Raw genomic sequence first — 16,499 nt, 5'->3', positions numbered from 1 at the left:
TTAAGGTAGTTTGTATGGCTTGTTATGCAAGGGACAAAACCAGACAACAAGGTTTTCCTTAGGCAAAATGACGACCATTTGCCAGTGTTCGCTGCAGTGGAGACGAATATGGGTTATTGTAGTATTATACATTATTTAAATTCAGCTTGTTTTGTTTGACTTATCCATTCAGGTAGGCTCCAAGGTAGACATCACATTTTGAACTCTGCATCCAACTCTTGATGTAACTTTCCGATTCAAACTGTGATTGCCCAGATCTCTAAATGGACTGTGGCATGAGGAATCCATACACATCGGAATTCCCCACTCGCATACTTGTCTCAGTTAGATGCCTGTTGTTCTTAAGACAAAATTAATTATGTATAAATTTTAAACAATAACTTAGGTAATTAACAATAATCTAAATTGACTTACAGAATCCACAACTGTATAATAGATATGCTGAGACATTGGCCACCGTGTGTAATTTCGGAGAGATCTTCGTGCTTTATGTACAACGAGAAGTTTTGATTAAACACCCCGAACACGGTAGCATCCCACATAACCTGGAGAGACTTCAAAAAAAGTTGTGGGATGGTCAATGCCATCAGATACAGGGGATCATCGACCTCAGGATCCGGCCTTTCTGGAGGTTTTGCAGCTACCTGTTGATCAAACATAGTTAATTAACAAGTTTTGATTACAGTGAACAAATCAATTCAAAAAAAAAGAAGCATATAATCAGAGTAAAATTCATGTTCTGATAAATGCTTCACGAGATGTGTCGGCCAAGCAAGGAAGGTGTTAAGTGCCTGCCCCACTAAGGTAACCTCATCAGTGGGTACAAGAATGGGAGTCTCTGCATCTGTAACCTCCTCAACACCAACCTTCACTTGTCCATGCAACAAAGGGATGTTGTGAACCGTTGTGGATCCCTCATAAAGTCTTCCTGGGGCAACCAGGCGGGAAGGATTTTCTTCAATGTACATCCCACATTTGTCTGAGTCACTCGTCTCTGGATCGTTCCCTGAGGGATCAACACAACTCTCCTTTGTGATGACACGAGCACCTGAGGGACCAACCTCAGGCTCCGGAGGCAGTGCAAGTCCCTATGATTGCATATGTGACTGGAACTGGGACTACATCTGGCTGAAGGATGCCATCAGCTGTTGAGTCACTTTTTTTGTGATCGAATCCTCCAACTGGTCCCTGATTTGTTGGGTCAGTTGCTGTAGGTCTTCAAGTGGCAGCACGGACACAGCCAGGGTGTTCTGGTTGCCCAATGGCAGCAGCCAGGACATCCTGACGTCCATGGGGGGCGAACGATCCTTGTGACGCCTGCTCCTCCAAAGAATCTTGTAAAAAACACATATATTTGTCCAAGGCATTAATAGAATAAACAAAGATAATTACAATTCTTAATTGAAAATGACTTACAATCTTCTCAACGATTTCCTTTGCTGCCTTAGACGTCATCTGCCCAGTTTTCTTGGTGCAGGCCATCTTCCACTTCACATGGAGGGTCAATGACACCTTCAGTGCTTCTGGACTAGGTAGCTTCCTCCAGTCTTTTCTTTGTCTTCTCAGCCATGAGCTTTTGTTCTAAATATTCATAACCCCCCCCCATACAACACATGGGGGGCGGTATTTTGCTTCTAGATGGCCTGCGCCTTTTTCCGCACATCTTGCAAAAATCGAACATTAATGAAAATTTTTACTAGAATGAATTATAAGAAGTGAATTTTTTGTGGAAAACAACTAAAATGAGAAAGTACATACCTCCCACAAGGGGTCTCTGCAGGTCTGACAAAACTGGGCCCATTTCTCCTTGCTAATGCCATATTTTTCATGGACAATGTCGTCCACACCGTCGTTGTCGGCTGCAAGTGCCCATTTCCTCGTCAAATCAGATTGAAACTGCCTCCACCGCTAGAGACACTGTTATTGCTGTCAGACTACGCACGTGAGCCCGCTTAGAAGTAAGAGATGAGTTTATCGCAATTGGGGTTAGAATGAACATGTGTAAGGATCCTTAGAGGATTAAATTGGGGTTTATTTTGGGATGTTTACTGTATTGTAATTTTGTCTTTATGATTATAATTACGAGATTGTTATGTTTAACGGGCCAATTGATGCCTTAATGTGAATTGGATGATAAAATTGAGTGATCTTGGTGTTTTCGTGTTTTTGAACATGATTATATGCCTTAAATGTTGGAAGATTGTTATTGTGATATGTGTGTGTGTGTGTGTGTGTGTGTGTGTGTGTGTGTGTGTGTGTGTGTGTGTGTGTGAGAAGTGAGAAGGTGTGAGATTAATATGTTCCTCAATGTGATTATACATGTTATTGTCAAGTGTAAAGTGATGGCATTGAGTTGTGAGCTAAGAACTGTACAATCACACAACTGTAAGATCCTTTAAGAGGGATGACTTTTGCGTGACGAGTATTGTGATGAGATCCACTATGGGAACCTGACGAGTTGAATCACTTTGAGGCGCGACAAGTTAAAAAGATTTTGAAAACAGTTGAGTAGTTATGTGTATTGCATAATTCAAACTCAAGTGGCACATATATGATTTTAAAGGCTTGTTCTAATGAGATAATTAGTCATATGAACATAACATATTAATGTTATTACTGTGATATGTATATGATGCATGAGGCATGATAATGTGATGTTTTAGGATTATGAAAGTGTGATGAACTGTGCATAAGTGACAAGTTGAGTATGTGTTAAATTATGAGATCACACATGCATTGAGATGATGTGTGCATTGAGTTATGAGCTATGAGTCGTACAGTCACACGATTGCAAGACCCTTTAAGGGCGACAAGTTAATGGGCGATGAGTTTTGTGATGAGATCCACTGTGGGAACCCGACAAGTTTAATCATTTTGGGGCGCGAAGAGTTAAAATTATTTTGAGAACATCTGAGGAGTCATGTGTTTTGTATAGTTCATAGATAGAGTCTGCGTGTTAAAATGTTTTTTGGGTTGGACCTAAATTAGGAGGGAGAGGCCCTGATGGACTCTTCAGAGTCTAAGCCTTGGGGGTAAATACACTCGGTTTGAGTGCTCCTTTAAGCATGTATTGATCCCACATGGTTGGAGCATTCTCGCAAAACAACATGACTTTGACTGGTTTCCCTATGATTTTACCTAGTGAAAGTAACTTGACTTACCAGTGTATGGTCTGTCTTGTCATGTACTCCTAGGCGCCCGACGAGGTTTTTCACTGACATGGTACCACATTGCATATAGGATTGAGTCTTACCCTATGTTTGGATGGGGGATTCAAAAATTACTTGGAAATTTAAATACACAGCATTTTGATTGCCTTGATTTAAATTCCTTTCATTTGTAAATATTTTGTTTGGATGAGGCAATTCAATTTCTTGTATTTTAATTTCCTTGTTTGGACAAAGTAATTCAATTTCAATGAAATTTAAGTTTTCATTTTTAAATATTTATTTAAAAATTAAAATTTCAATATTGAATGAAAATAAACATGAGTCATTTTTTAAATAGTTAAATATTCAAAATAAATTTAATGTTATAAATATATAATAATAATTTTTTTAAATATTTAATAGTTAAATAATCAAAATAATTGTAATGCTAAACAATTTTGAATCTTACACAATATTCTTGTAGTAACACAAAAAAAAACTTGAATTAAATAATACTGCAAAATTAAAAGATGAATGATATGTAATTCTTTATTCTTGCTAAAAAAATTAATTACCTAGTCTCTTAATAATTTTTAAAAACATTTTAAAATTAAATAATTACATAATTTAATGATATTTATCTCATACAAAATTCAAATGATATTAATTTTAACAAAAGAAAATACTTCAATCCATGTCAACACCTAAAATCATATATCATCAACATTTATATCACTTCACTTATAATATTCAATAATTCACGAATTATTTTACAAATTAGAGGATCCAAAACAAACAACATAATCAAACAATTTTAGAATAATAAACTTTTTTTTCTTGCTTTGTAAGAATGCAATTCCTCTTTATTCCTTGCTCACGATAACCTGACATAGAAGAAACAAGATAATATAGTCACAACATGAAAGACAAATTACTACAGTGAAAATATCAAAGGCAAATAACTATAGTGAAAATATCAGTTGAAGTAATTGCATTGTTAACTATGCTAGGATCCATTTCTTCTCAATCCAAATTGCATGATAATGATATATGATAATATTTTGAGATTTAAAACAAATATGTAGATAAAAGATGTAAATAAGCTCTAAATTTTAATGCCCATATTTTTCTACATTAGGTCTGTCCCAAGCAAGAGCCTAGAATATAAATTGGATGACAAGAAATGTCTCTTAACTATATATACACAACAAAAAAAGAAGTCAAAAAAAGAAGTTTTTTTTTTCTTTTTGGGTTTGATTAGACCCCTGTAATCAAAATCTGTGGAGTATTCCCCAAGCTCAACACACATGTTTTGATTGAGAAGACACAAGTCCTAGAGCTAATGCCAATTAGAATCTCAAATAGTTTAAATAAAGGCATAAGGTCTTTCCCAAAATAAAAAGTAATGATGTAAATGTAGCTATAAAGTTGATTATCATTTCCCACTACAAAGCAAAAGTGAAAATATAATTATTCAAGAATGGGGTACAAAGGAACATTTCAACCAGACGAAGCTTACAAATTTATATGTTACAAACTTTGTATATAGTCCACCCCAAGAATTTCATCAAATATCTTATTTTTTATGTTTTAAAATTTAACCTGTAACATGCATTAACATGCCTTATAGTTTGAAATGTCATAGACACAAACGAACTGAATATCAAATTTGATAAATACCCAAACCCTTCTCCATCAAAGAACAAAAAGTAAAGAAGCTGATCTCAAATACGACAAGCACGCAGTTGAATCCTGTATAATCAAGAAGTACCTGATCTAGTGAGTTCCTCAGCTTACTCTCCATTTCTTCAATCATCCTTCCCATGTTACAAAGATGACCATCAGCAACTGATAGCTTCATACTCATCTAAAATATAAGGAAAAACTAATTTTGGATTAAGAAAAAACTAAAAAAAAAAGGTTGCCTCAAGCTAAAAAGCATATAGATATATGGACTTTATCAAACAAGAACCATGTAATTAATTCAATGTTCAATGAAGGTGCATTGTTCATTATGTGGCTTCTCAAGACAGAAAAAACTTAGCATGCAAGCGTTAACTAAATGATCTAATTGCCAACAAGAACTAATTTTGTCAAAACTTGCCTGACGTCTAATTGATCCAGATAAACTGAAAGTTCTTGATGACTCATTATTTGTAGTCAGAGTCAGCATAACTGTACTGGTTAACTGATGATTGGTGTTTTCTTCTTCCTCTGGTCCCACCTAAATTAACAAAAAAAATGAGGACTAAGAATTAATGAAATAAACTTGCTAGAAAAGAATCAGAAAAATTAGAACTAAATACAGATATTTTAGTTTCCCAATCTATTGAAAGTCACTATTATACATCTGCATTTATCATGTTTAGTCTTATAAATGGAATGATACTTTACCTCTATAACATGTATAGCATCCCATGCACCTTCCTCTAAATATCCCCGTCGACCCTGCCCTGTCTTTGAGCCATCTTTAATCATGGAATTGCAAAAAATATCACATCAGAAAATAGGTCAAAAGGATGAGTAGCATTAGAGTTTACTCAAATAACAACCCCACCTTTCTTTATTAAAAAGCAGGCTACGAAACCTTCATTATCATCTTCCCACATGTAAACTGATGAAATGCCACCTTCATAATACCTATGATATTATCCATTAATGGTGCATATTGTTTTAAAACAAAATAGCTCAATAATTGTATTCAGATAGACAACAAGAAGAACAACACAAACATGATCATGATCTTCAATTCATTTTCTTTGGAAAGAAGAAGAAGCGGAAATTAGGTAATAAATAATAATTAATCAGGGAGAAAGGTTTCTTAATAAGACATCTAAAAAGTTCTTATAGAAGAATAAACACAAGCACCTAGAGTGCATGGTCTGTTCCTAACAAATTTGCAAAAATGCCCACAGTACAAATTAACGAAATCAAACAATGAGTACCCACAATACAAAACCAATGAAATCAAACAACTAAATAAAAAATAAATCACAAATTAACAAAAAAAAAATGAACACACCATGACACAGCAAGAGTGGGTCGAAATCGCAAAGGGAACTTACTTGAGAGAGAGCTAGGTGTGGTGCGTGAGGGTGGCTGAGAGGGAGAGAGAGGTACAGAGAGAGCTAGTGTGCTGAGGGAGAGAGTGCGCTAGCATCGTGAGAGAGAGCGTGCGGCTGAGAGAGAACTATCATGGTGAAAGTGGCTGAGATGGAGAGGGAGCATGTGGCTGAGAGGGAGAGAGACCGTGAGAGTGGCTGGGAATTTTAATTCCTCTATTTTTGGTGAGAATTTGAAATTCTCCCAATTTACCTTATTAAAATGCTTCAAAAAAATGATGACATTTTAATTACTTCTAAAATACCCTATCCAAACAGATCATTTTACAAGGAATCATTTTAATATCTCAGTTAAAATACTTTACTCACTTTAATTGCTCCATCCAAACACACACTTAGTGTATCTGTGCATAACGTCTATGTAATGATCATTGTGACTTGTTATGTGATGGTGGGTAATGAATTGTGTGAATGTGGGATGTTGGGTTGTAGTTGAGATATGTTGTTCTAAACACGTGATTAATATGAAGGTGTGGAATGTGATTTTGTGATTCAATCCTTGGGACAAGTGATGTTACGCAAATAGTGGTAAAATGATGTGAATTGTGCTAAGTTGAGTTTGTTATACTTGTATATATATATATATGTGTGTGTGTGTGTGTGTGTGTGTGTGTGTGTGTGTGTGTGTGTGTGTGTGTGTGTGTGCTTTCATTTATCTCTACTTGTTTAGGAATGTGATAACTCACTCCCTGTGTGCTGTTTGTGTTTGGATCCTGTGATGATCTCGAACCTTGTGTTCGTGGGAGCAGATGATTAGGTGGATGACTTTAAAGAACCTCGTACTAGAGGACGATGGGACACAACGCTCTAATAGGATGTGGCATTAGGGCATGGGTTTGTATATTATTTGCATAATATTCTGAACATGTTACTTTATGTTATTTCGCTACTTAACTTGTTTTCTTTTGTAAAAAAATATATATATGATGATTTTGTTTTAGGCCGGAGATGTTTTCATACCCTTATTTGATAAGTTTTTAATTTGATGATTAACGTGAATATGAACCTTATACCCACGTGAACTCTTTTATGTTTATTGAATAAAATCTCTTCAATTAATTTTTTATTTTCATGTATGATATTATATAAATATATATGTCGGGGTAGAGGGTGTCACCAGATACACATGAACATGTAATGATGGAATGTGAAGTTGTGAGATGTTAAATTGTGGACATAGAATATGGTTGTGGATAATTGTTTGGTTAATACTTGATGTGATAATACTTGTGCTGTGAATTGAGAATTATGCAATAACTCGACTAGTGTTTACCTTGAGAAAAGTGCTTATGCACAAGGTGTTGAAAGGAAAGTGTAGGGTTCCAAGTTAGGAACCTAAGGTGTTAAATTGTAGCACAATATGTTAAACGTGTTTGAAAACAAGTGTGAGGTCATGTGTATTGTATCATTTATGAATAGTGTTTGTGAGCAAAAGTTGCTTTAGGGGTTGGACTTGAATCAAGAAGGTGAGGCCCTAACGAATTCTTTGGAGTTTAAGCCTTGGGGGTAAATACACTCGATTTGAGTGCTCCTTCAAGCGTATGTTGATCCCATATGGTAGGAGAATTCTTACAAAACAGAGTGACCCCTGATTCGTCACCTTATGATTTCACTTAGTAAGAGTGACCTGACATACCCATTATTTGACGTGTCTTGTTATGTATTCCTAGGCATCCTAGTGTTGTTTTTCACTGACATGGTACCACATTGTATATAAGATTGAGTTTTAGTTTATCTGTTGCATAACGTATTTGTAATGATCATTGTGACTTTATGTGATAGTGTGTAATGAATTATGTAAGTGTGAGATGCGGTATTGTATTTGAGATGTCTTGCCTTGAATATGTGATTAATCGTGAAGGCGTGAAATGTGATTTGTGATTAAATTCTAGAACAAGTGATTTTACGTGTTGAGTGTTGAAATGATGCGAACTGTGTCAAAGTTGAGCCTTGTTATACCTATATTGTTGTTATAATTATATTATTGTTATATTTATATCATACCTATATGCTTTTGTTTATCTCTATTCGTGGAGGAATGTGATGACTCACTACCTATGTGTTATTTGTGTTTAGATCCTGTGATGATCTCGAACCCTGTATTCATGGGAGCAGATGACTAGGTGGATTGCTTTAAAGAACGTCGTGTTGGAGGACGTCAAGACACAATGTTCTATAGAATGTCACATTGGAGCATGAGTTTCTGTTTTAATTGCATGATGTTCCGAACATGTTATTTTACTTTATTATTATGCTGCTTCACTTGAGTTCTTTTGTAAATTAGAACGACCTTAATTAGAGCTGAAAATGTTTCTGATAAGTTTTATTTGACAACAGTAAAGCGAATATGAACCTTTTATTTACGTGGATTTATTTACGATTTTATTGAATAAAATTGATTTAATTAGATTTCACATTTTATATGTTTTTCTCATTTATATGTGTGTTGGGTAGAGGGTGTCACAATAGCAGGGTCAGAGACATAAAAAATTTATTTTATCCTTGACAAATTCAAAATGTATAACACCCTTTAGTTCAATGTGCATAAGTAATTGTTGTTGTATATGTAGAAGGAGAAATAGAAGAATTTAATATGTAAAACAAATATTTGATAAGATAAAACTTCTACTCTACAACGTTTTTATGTAAGGTCATGATTTGGTGGTTGAGATTAGGATGGATGATGTTGAGGGGGAACCTTCTATAGAGCTAACTTTTCTGCTTTCTTTGTTTTCCTATCTCTAAGTCCTTGTTTTCTGTTTGAATGAACTATTGGATTTTAAGGCTTCAGATGCCCAGAACAGTAGAAAATACAACATAGGGCGTTGCATTTTTCACTTTTATTTCTTTCATTTGCATATGTTTCATTCAAAACTACAGTAAAAATTGCATGAAAAATGTGGACTATGTAGTTATGCAAATTTGAATTGCTCCATTTCAATCAATTAATCATCAGGACTATGTGTTGTATTTGAAATTACTGTAAAACTTACATGAAAACTATGGACATGTAGCTACATAAATCTTAACTGCTTCATTCATTTCACAGCAATTAATCACAGGGATTCAAATATGATACATTCGAAATTACAATGAAAGTTACATGAAAAATATGCACTACAACTACACAAATTTTAATTGCATCATTTAATATCAATTAATCACAAGGATTTAAGATATACCCCTTGTGGCTAGAATCGAATTACACTACTACTGAGACCAATGTTCCAAACAACAAAGATGTAAATCAATATTATGGCCCTGAATCCTTGATCTACTATGCAGTCTCTAGTCAATGATGCAGCCCCATCCTCAAAGCTAAATAAGCCACAACTCTGTATCCAATCAACATTACAGCCAAAACAGCCACATCTCCCCACAAACTATCAAGCCTTAGACACTTAATGGCAAGGAAATCTCTTATCCTACAATGCAATCCCTGTCTACACTGATAGACCTCATTTACTGAGTACTGCACTCCTACAAGAAGCTTATAACAATAGTGACTGAAAGAAATGTACTTCAACCAAGCTATAAAGAATGGAATATGCCGAATGTAGTAACCTCCAGCCAAAAGAAACACCAACATAGTCACTGAAGCTAAGGTTGTGGCCTGTTTCACATCCATTAGAATGGCACCAAGTGCAAGGCCTATTCCTTGAGAGACCAGCACATTGAAAAGCATGATCAAGAGGGTTAACACAAATGTAACCAACGATGGCTTGAGTCCACCCATCCAATAAGAGATGGCTACAAAGATGGTGGGAAGCACAAATTCCATTGGTAAGTCCCCTACCATCCTGGCTACATAGTAGGAGGAGAGATGGTACATGCCTGATGATCTTTCTTTCATCAGCATTGGTCGTTCCAATGGAAAAGCGAAGACGGCATTGAAGAGAGGGTAGAACCCCCAGAAGATGGAGAAGAAGAATAGCAGGCCTACCTGTTACAAGGATATAGACATTGTTATGAGTACTAGTATACTACAAGGGAAAGTAACTTCTTGGCTTAATCATTAATTTGGTCCTGTATTTCCTCGCACTTTACGGTTTTGACCTTATACGTAAACATTGTAAGTTTTAGTCCCTGAACTTGCAAATTTAATGTGTTTTGGTCTTTGTCGTTAACACTGTTATTGACTATTACTGACTTGGCCAACAGTGTTGCTCTTAAGATTGCTACAAAATTTCTGGCAGTGTACCAATCATTAGAAAATTTCTATATTACTAGAAGAATTTTGTAGCAGTGTTACAGCGGCTAAAGTCATCAGAGTTGGAAGACAACTAATGTCAGGGACCAAAATCTATTAAATTGCTCGTCTAGAGACTAAAATTACACCAAGTGAACTATTGAATGTGACTGAATATATAAACCAAGTGAACTAATTTAAAATTGCTCGTCTCAATTTTATGAATAAAGTCAAAACAGTAAAGTGCGGACAAGAATAAGTTCAAATTTAATAATTAAACCAAATGAACTATTGAGTGTAACTGAATATATAAACCAAGCAAATTATTTAGTAAATGCTGATTTTGATCCACTGTCCTATTTAATATCCATTTATTTTTGAATTCTCACAAAAAGTACCAAAAAACCAAAACAAAACATAGACTCATGATACCTGATCGTGTATATGTGAGGGATCAGAATGCCACCATAGAAGTCCTGAGAGAATTGAGACAGACAAGACTTGGAAAATCCTTAAGCCCAAATAAGATTCATGCCTCCTTTCCGTTAAACCCCTCTTAAGAAGAACCATGAATTGCTCCCACCAGCTAGTGGTCCATTGGTTCTCAGAACCTACCAAACATGCATTTAAATATCATTTACTCATTTAGCCATGGTGCTATATTACCCTCCTCTTTACTGCTATAAGAAAAAATAAAGCAATGCCAAGAGAACTAGAAAATTTCACTTACTTCTAGGTGCTCCTGAAGTTAAAAATGCTAGTTCTCTATGATTCTGTTGAATCTCTTGTTTGAGAAGAGGGTATAAGTTCTTCTTATATGATGAAACTAGGAACTATTTGATTGAAGCTTGATCCTCATGGTGATCTATCTGCTCTTCTTGTTTGACATCAGCAACTATGCCTACAAACCCACAAAATGTAAAGAATTAGAAGGTTCATTTGCATGTCTCTTTAGAAGTTCAATCCCTGTCATGCCAACTTTTTTCTTTTTCCTGTGTTCATGACAAAACTGAAATCTAAGAATAATCATGATTGAAGATACTTCCAAGTTCCAACATCATAATTTTTTAGATTCAAATATTTTGTTTAAATTCTAGGATATTGAGATTAATTGTTCGTCTCAATTCAATGTTAATTAACTGAACTGTTAAATTTTCGTAGCATAGCTAATCTCACACTCGCAGAGTGCATAAAGACCATCAACGATGAAATTAAAGGTGGTAAGGTTGGTTAGATGGTTAAGAAAGAAAGGAGGAAGAAAAAATCTGAGAGTTCAATTCTTCCTCCTAATAAAAATTAACAATTAATATTTGTCGATAAAAAAAGGTTGTTTTTAATGCATGCACAATATTAACGACAGAAAATTTCTCTGCCAAAGGAGCATTACTTTTGAAAGAAAAACAACAGTAGTTGGAACAGGCCATGTATATAAGGAAACAAGTATGGTAAGTTCAAAGAAATAAGAGTAATTAAACAATATCTCAGTTGAATAATCTCTAATTTTAAATAATTCAACATGAGTCTCACTCTATGAGATCTATAAGATAAATTTATATGCATGTATCATTTTCATAAAACATAAAGATAAATAACAAACACTTACACTAAAAGTAAATAAATAAAATTATTGAAAACAGAATAACAAGAAATTATGATTGAAAGGGGAAAAAGAAAGAAAAACATGAAATAAAATGATTTGATATGATAGAAAGATAAAGAAAAATAATATTGTGAAGAGTATCGTAAAAAACTATTATAGGAATAGTATATCTCAAAAAGAAATATCTTCTTTTTTTTTCTTTATTCTTTTTGAACAATAAAGAAAAACCTCTTCTATATATGAGTCGTTTGTGATGTTTTCTTATGATTGGAAAACTAGCCCATCTATCTGAACTTGGGGGCAAGATTTCCGGGCTAATCGGAAGTAAAAGCCGAAATCAATTCCAAACGCATACCCATCTCTTATAAAACTTTAGGGATTTTCTTCCTGGTGTTTTTTTTATTTTTTCGATATACCCAGTCTTGAGAAGAAAAAATTAATAAAATTAATGATTCATGTAGGTCTCAAATATGTAATCTTTACGCCATTAACACAATACTCTAATCAACTAAATTAACAGGACAATTATATTAAAAATTAATTAATATTATATATAACATTAAAATTTTTAATATATGTTTAATACACATAAATTTATATAATTAATTTTGTGAGAATTAATACACATAAACTTATATGTATACATTAAAAATTTTATTGTTATATATAACAGTGTTATTTATTTTTTAATATAATTAATTTATTAATTCAATTGGTTAGAGTATCGTGCTAATAACACGAAAGTTACATGTTTAATTAATTCATATGAGTTCATATGGATTGATAATCCGTACAGACTATCCCTAAAGATAATATTAAAATTATAAAAAATATGTTTAGTGTAGAAAAAAAATGATTGATGCAAAACGAAAATTTCAAACTTTGAGTTCATGGGAATTGGACCATATTTACCACCTTTAACATTAGCTACATAAAGTTTTCCCGTGTGTCTATCCACGCTTTTGCAAAAGATACTCATGTTGTGAGTAGGACCAAAGGGGGATTATGGTATAGTCTTATCAATTCACTGCTTCTAATGACCCATTAGCAATTGCCACCTTGAAAACAAGGTTCATGGGTAAGAAACTCCAACCCTTTTGCACCCGCGTTATTTTAATTATGAAAATGAACCCTTACCTAATAACGACCAAGTGTAAACCACTCTCTTTTGAATATCATGTATGGTGTCCGTTACCAAATGGGTCAATTGTGCCATTGAAAATTAACATGCACAAAGCCACAAAACAAAATCCTAAACTTCCTCCCATGTCACTTTCACAAAATCAAGCATTTGAAATTATTAAAATTTGATCAAATCACTTACCATTAGCAAGGTCAAGCAGAAAATCAGTGGGGTTCACGAAATTGAAAACGGGTACAAACCCAACGGACTCAAGATAATCCATGACTTGATCCGTTTGCCCGGTAAAAATCGGGTACCCATCCGACAACATCACCACCTTATCAAACATCCAATACAACCGGCTTGAGGGCTGGTCAATGGTAGTCACCACGGTCCGGTAAGCTCGGGCGAGGCTTTGGAGCATCGCCATGATGCGTTGGGCCATGGTGGAATCCAACCCATATGTTGGTTCATCCAGCAACAATAAACTGGGGTTCACCAACATCTCTTGCCCGATGCTGACCCGCTTTCGCTCCCCACCCGAAATCCCCTGAAACAAGGCGGCTCCACCACCAACAGGGCTGTTCCGGCACCGGGACAGCCCTAGGTCCACAATGATCATTTCAACTTGTTCCATTTTCTCTTCTCTAGTCAAACTCTTGGGAAGTTTCAACATGACAGCATAGGTTAGACTCTCAAGCACAGTGAGGTGAGGATATAACACGTCATCTTGGGACACAAACCCTATGTTCCTCTTCATGGAGCTGGAGAAAGGGTGGCCGTTGTACGTGATGGCGCTGGAGAGTTTTCCGTCAAGACGGCCGGCGAGGGCGGTGAGTAAGGTGGTCTTGCCGCTCCCTGAGGGATCCAACATTGCCATGACCTCCCCTGGCCCCACCATTCAGCACTGTCCTTGTGTGCTTTGGCTTTTGAGGAGATACACAACCATTATTGTCCCTTCCAAAGGTTATGCTGTAGGAAGCATCCTCAAACTAGCATGCAAAAATATTACAACGTTAGAGAAACTAAAATAGCCTTAATTATCTGACTAACTAAAATACATGTACAAATGATTAATTAATTACCTATTGATTGAATTATTCTAAGAGTTTAATATCTACTGATAGTATAAAAAAACTTTACACTGCAAATTAAAAATTATGATAGATATGATTTTTAAGATAAATATTTAGTATAAAAGTTATTATATACATTTGAATTTGTAATTGACGGTAAAAAAAAAATCTTTACATTAATAGAGTATATATTATTTACTTTATTGTTCAAATAGAAGTGTCGTTCCTATGCCTTTCGATTTAGTTTATTTTAAATAAATAGTTTCTTATTTTAGCAGTTTAAGGGGATAAAAAAAATATCTTTTTCCAGAATTTGTGTTAAATATTGAAACAATGGGAAAAAAAAAGTACACGAAAAAAGAAGAAATTAAAGGTGAAGAAAAAAATAAATATGTTTGTGTGTGATGAGAAATTGATGATGAGTACTTTGAGGGTAACGGGGCGCAAGGATTGCTGAAGAATAGAAAATCTGGGTGCTGAAGGAGCTGCTTGGTGGTTCTGAGAAGTATGGTTGTGAATGTCATTGACCGTGAAAGTGGGTTTAATGTCGTTGGTGGCGGAGCCCGGCGGTTCGGCGTGGGCGGAGCTGTTTTCGGGCCCGTTGGTGATGGCCGGAATGTTTGATGTAATAGAGGTTTCTTGCTGAGGAGGCATCATCGGAGGTTTGTTGCTGTGGTTTGAAATTTTAAGAATATGGTTATTTTGGTGTGTGTGTGTGTGTGTTTTGTGTGTGAAGAAGGAGATGAAGAGAGGTGGAGGAGTGGAAAAAGGAAATCACATGAGAGGGAAGGGGTGAGAGTGATTTATAAAGTGAGGAAGGCACGAGAAACACACAAAGGAGCGAACGAATAACAATATATAGTAATAGGAAAGACCGAAAGAGAGAGCAACCACTACTTACTAATGTGCTTGTGTGTTACTCTTTTTTTATTTATTTTTTTCTTTTTCTCTGAAGATTGTTACTCTCGTTATTGGAAAAATAAATATTTAATTACTCGATTGATCTTAATAATCTTTACGTTTTAGTCTTTACATCTAAAAATTACTTATTTTAATTTGTACTTATAGGTTTCAATCCGTTTTAGTATCTATAGTAAAATATACAAAGTATTTTTTTTAATGCTGTAAAGTTAATATACTTTTCTAAATTTAATTAAACTTTGTATGTTTTTTTTCCTGATAACTATTATAATCAGGATTTTTCTTCTCCATTGAGTAACTAAGTGTGTTTAATAAGACATTTTAGTCACTTCGATAAAAAAAATTCTAATAATTTATAAGTTATTTGAACTAACTTATAATTATGTTAGTTTGGCCAAATATACATATTATTTTTCTATATGAATTTTAATATAATTGAATGATTGTCTCACAACATAAATAGTGCATAAATAGTGCAGGAAATCAAATTTAATAAAATATTATTTTTAATACTTTTAATCATAAATAAATATATATTAATTTAATTATTAAATCATGAGATACTAACACATTAATATAATTTTATATCATTTAGAAATTTATAGATATATAATTAAATAATAACTATTTACTTATATTTTTTATATTTTAATTAATGTGTTATCAGTAGTGTAAAAAACATTATTATTTAATTATATATTATCATCTGTGATAAAATTATTAAATTTTGTAATAATCATTGAAGAATTCATAGCTTAGATAATTTCTAATAAATTAATAGTAAAAAAATTACACTTATAATATTTGAAAACTATACTCTGTTTTAAATAATATGACATGCATTAAAATAAAGTAAACCAACAAAAATATCAATAACTATTTAATTGTGTAAAATTTTATAAATTTTATTTATTTTGTAAGAACTTAAAATTTAATAGTTGGATTGATAAAATCTACTTACAATAAAGAATTTTTAAAAATAGTTTTTTTTTACCAAGTTTGATATATGATATTATTTGACCCTATCTACGTGTATGGGTCAGTGAAGGCAAAATATATATAATCATATCAGTTACTTAGTGCGAGACATCATTTTCTTTATAAAAATTAAAATACACATGACTGTCGCATTTGGCATTTAGCATTAGCAACGTGTAGGGAAGTGTTTAGTTAGATTCCTGTCTTTTTTGCTGTAAATTAAAAGAAGTGATTGGAGATATTTTAAATTTGACAGTGAAAGTAAAATCAAAGCATAAGGGACCCAAGTCGGATTTCATCATATCAACTAGCTAGTACTTCAATGATGCGAGAATAAATAA

General features: G+C 33.9%; 2 protein-coding genes and 1 pseudogene across 2 annotated transcripts; all 3 read right to left on the bottom strand.

Moving 5' to 3' along the window:
- Window positions 1-4,891: 4,891 nt before the first annotated feature.
- On the bottom strand, window positions 4,892-6,048 carry LOC100792284 (probable F-actin-capping protein subunit beta). Its single transcript, XM_041005423.1, has 3 exons — window positions 5,707-6,048; window positions 5,544-5,617; window positions 4,892-5,373 (listed from the first exon to the last, which is right to left on the bottom strand). The coding sequence occupies exons 1-3, from the start codon at window positions 5,756-5,758 to the stop codon at window positions 5,134-5,136; spliced, it is 366 nt and encodes a 121-aa protein (XP_040861357.1). The 5' UTR covers window positions 5,759-6,048; the 3' UTR covers window positions 4,892-5,133.
- Window positions 6,049-9,389: 3,341 nt separating this feature from the next.
- LOC121172691 (ABC transporter G family member 21) lies at window positions 9,390-10,578 on the bottom strand. The gene has a single exon (XM_041005422.1). The coding sequence runs from the start codon at window positions 10,128-10,130 to the stop codon at window positions 9,564-9,566; it is 567 nt and encodes a 188-aa protein (XP_040861356.1). The 5' UTR covers window positions 10,131-10,578; the 3' UTR covers window positions 9,390-9,563.
- A 198-nt stretch (window positions 10,579-10,776) lies between these two features.
- Window positions 10,777-15,212, bottom strand: LOC100791761 (ABC transporter G family member 21-like; annotated as a pseudogene).
- Between the last annotated feature and the right edge of the window lie 1,287 nt (window positions 15,213-16,499).

This window comes from Glycine max, chromosome 9 (assembly GCF_000004515.6).
Source record: "Glycine max cultivar Williams 82 chromosome 9, Glycine_max_v4.0, whole genome shotgun sequence".
NCBI classification, from domain to species: Eukaryota; Viridiplantae; Streptophyta; class Magnoliopsida; order Fabales; family Fabaceae; genus Glycine; species Glycine max.
The sequence above is the reverse complement of the archived record's forward strand: the minus strand, read 5'-3'. Positions and strand labels throughout refer to the sequence as shown.

Excerpts from the sequence above, each read along its gene's own strand:
- LOC100792284 (XM_041005423.1), bottom strand. The coding sequence starts at position 5,758 with ATGTGGGAAGATGATAATGAAGGTTTCGTAGCCTGCTTTTTAATAAAG. Across the intron at positions 5,618-5,706 it reads CTGCTTTTTAATAAAGAAAG|ATGGCTCAAAGACAGGGCAG; the intron begins GTGGGGTTGTTA and ends CCATGATTAAAG. Across the intron at positions 5,374-5,543 it reads ATGCTATACATGTTATAGAG|GTGGGACCAGAGGAAGAAGA; the intron begins GTAAAGTATCAT and ends TTGTTAATTTAG.
- LOC121172691 (XM_041005422.1), bottom strand. The coding sequence starts at position 10,130 with ATGCTGATGAAAGAAAGATCATCAGGCATGTACCATCTCTCCTCCTAC.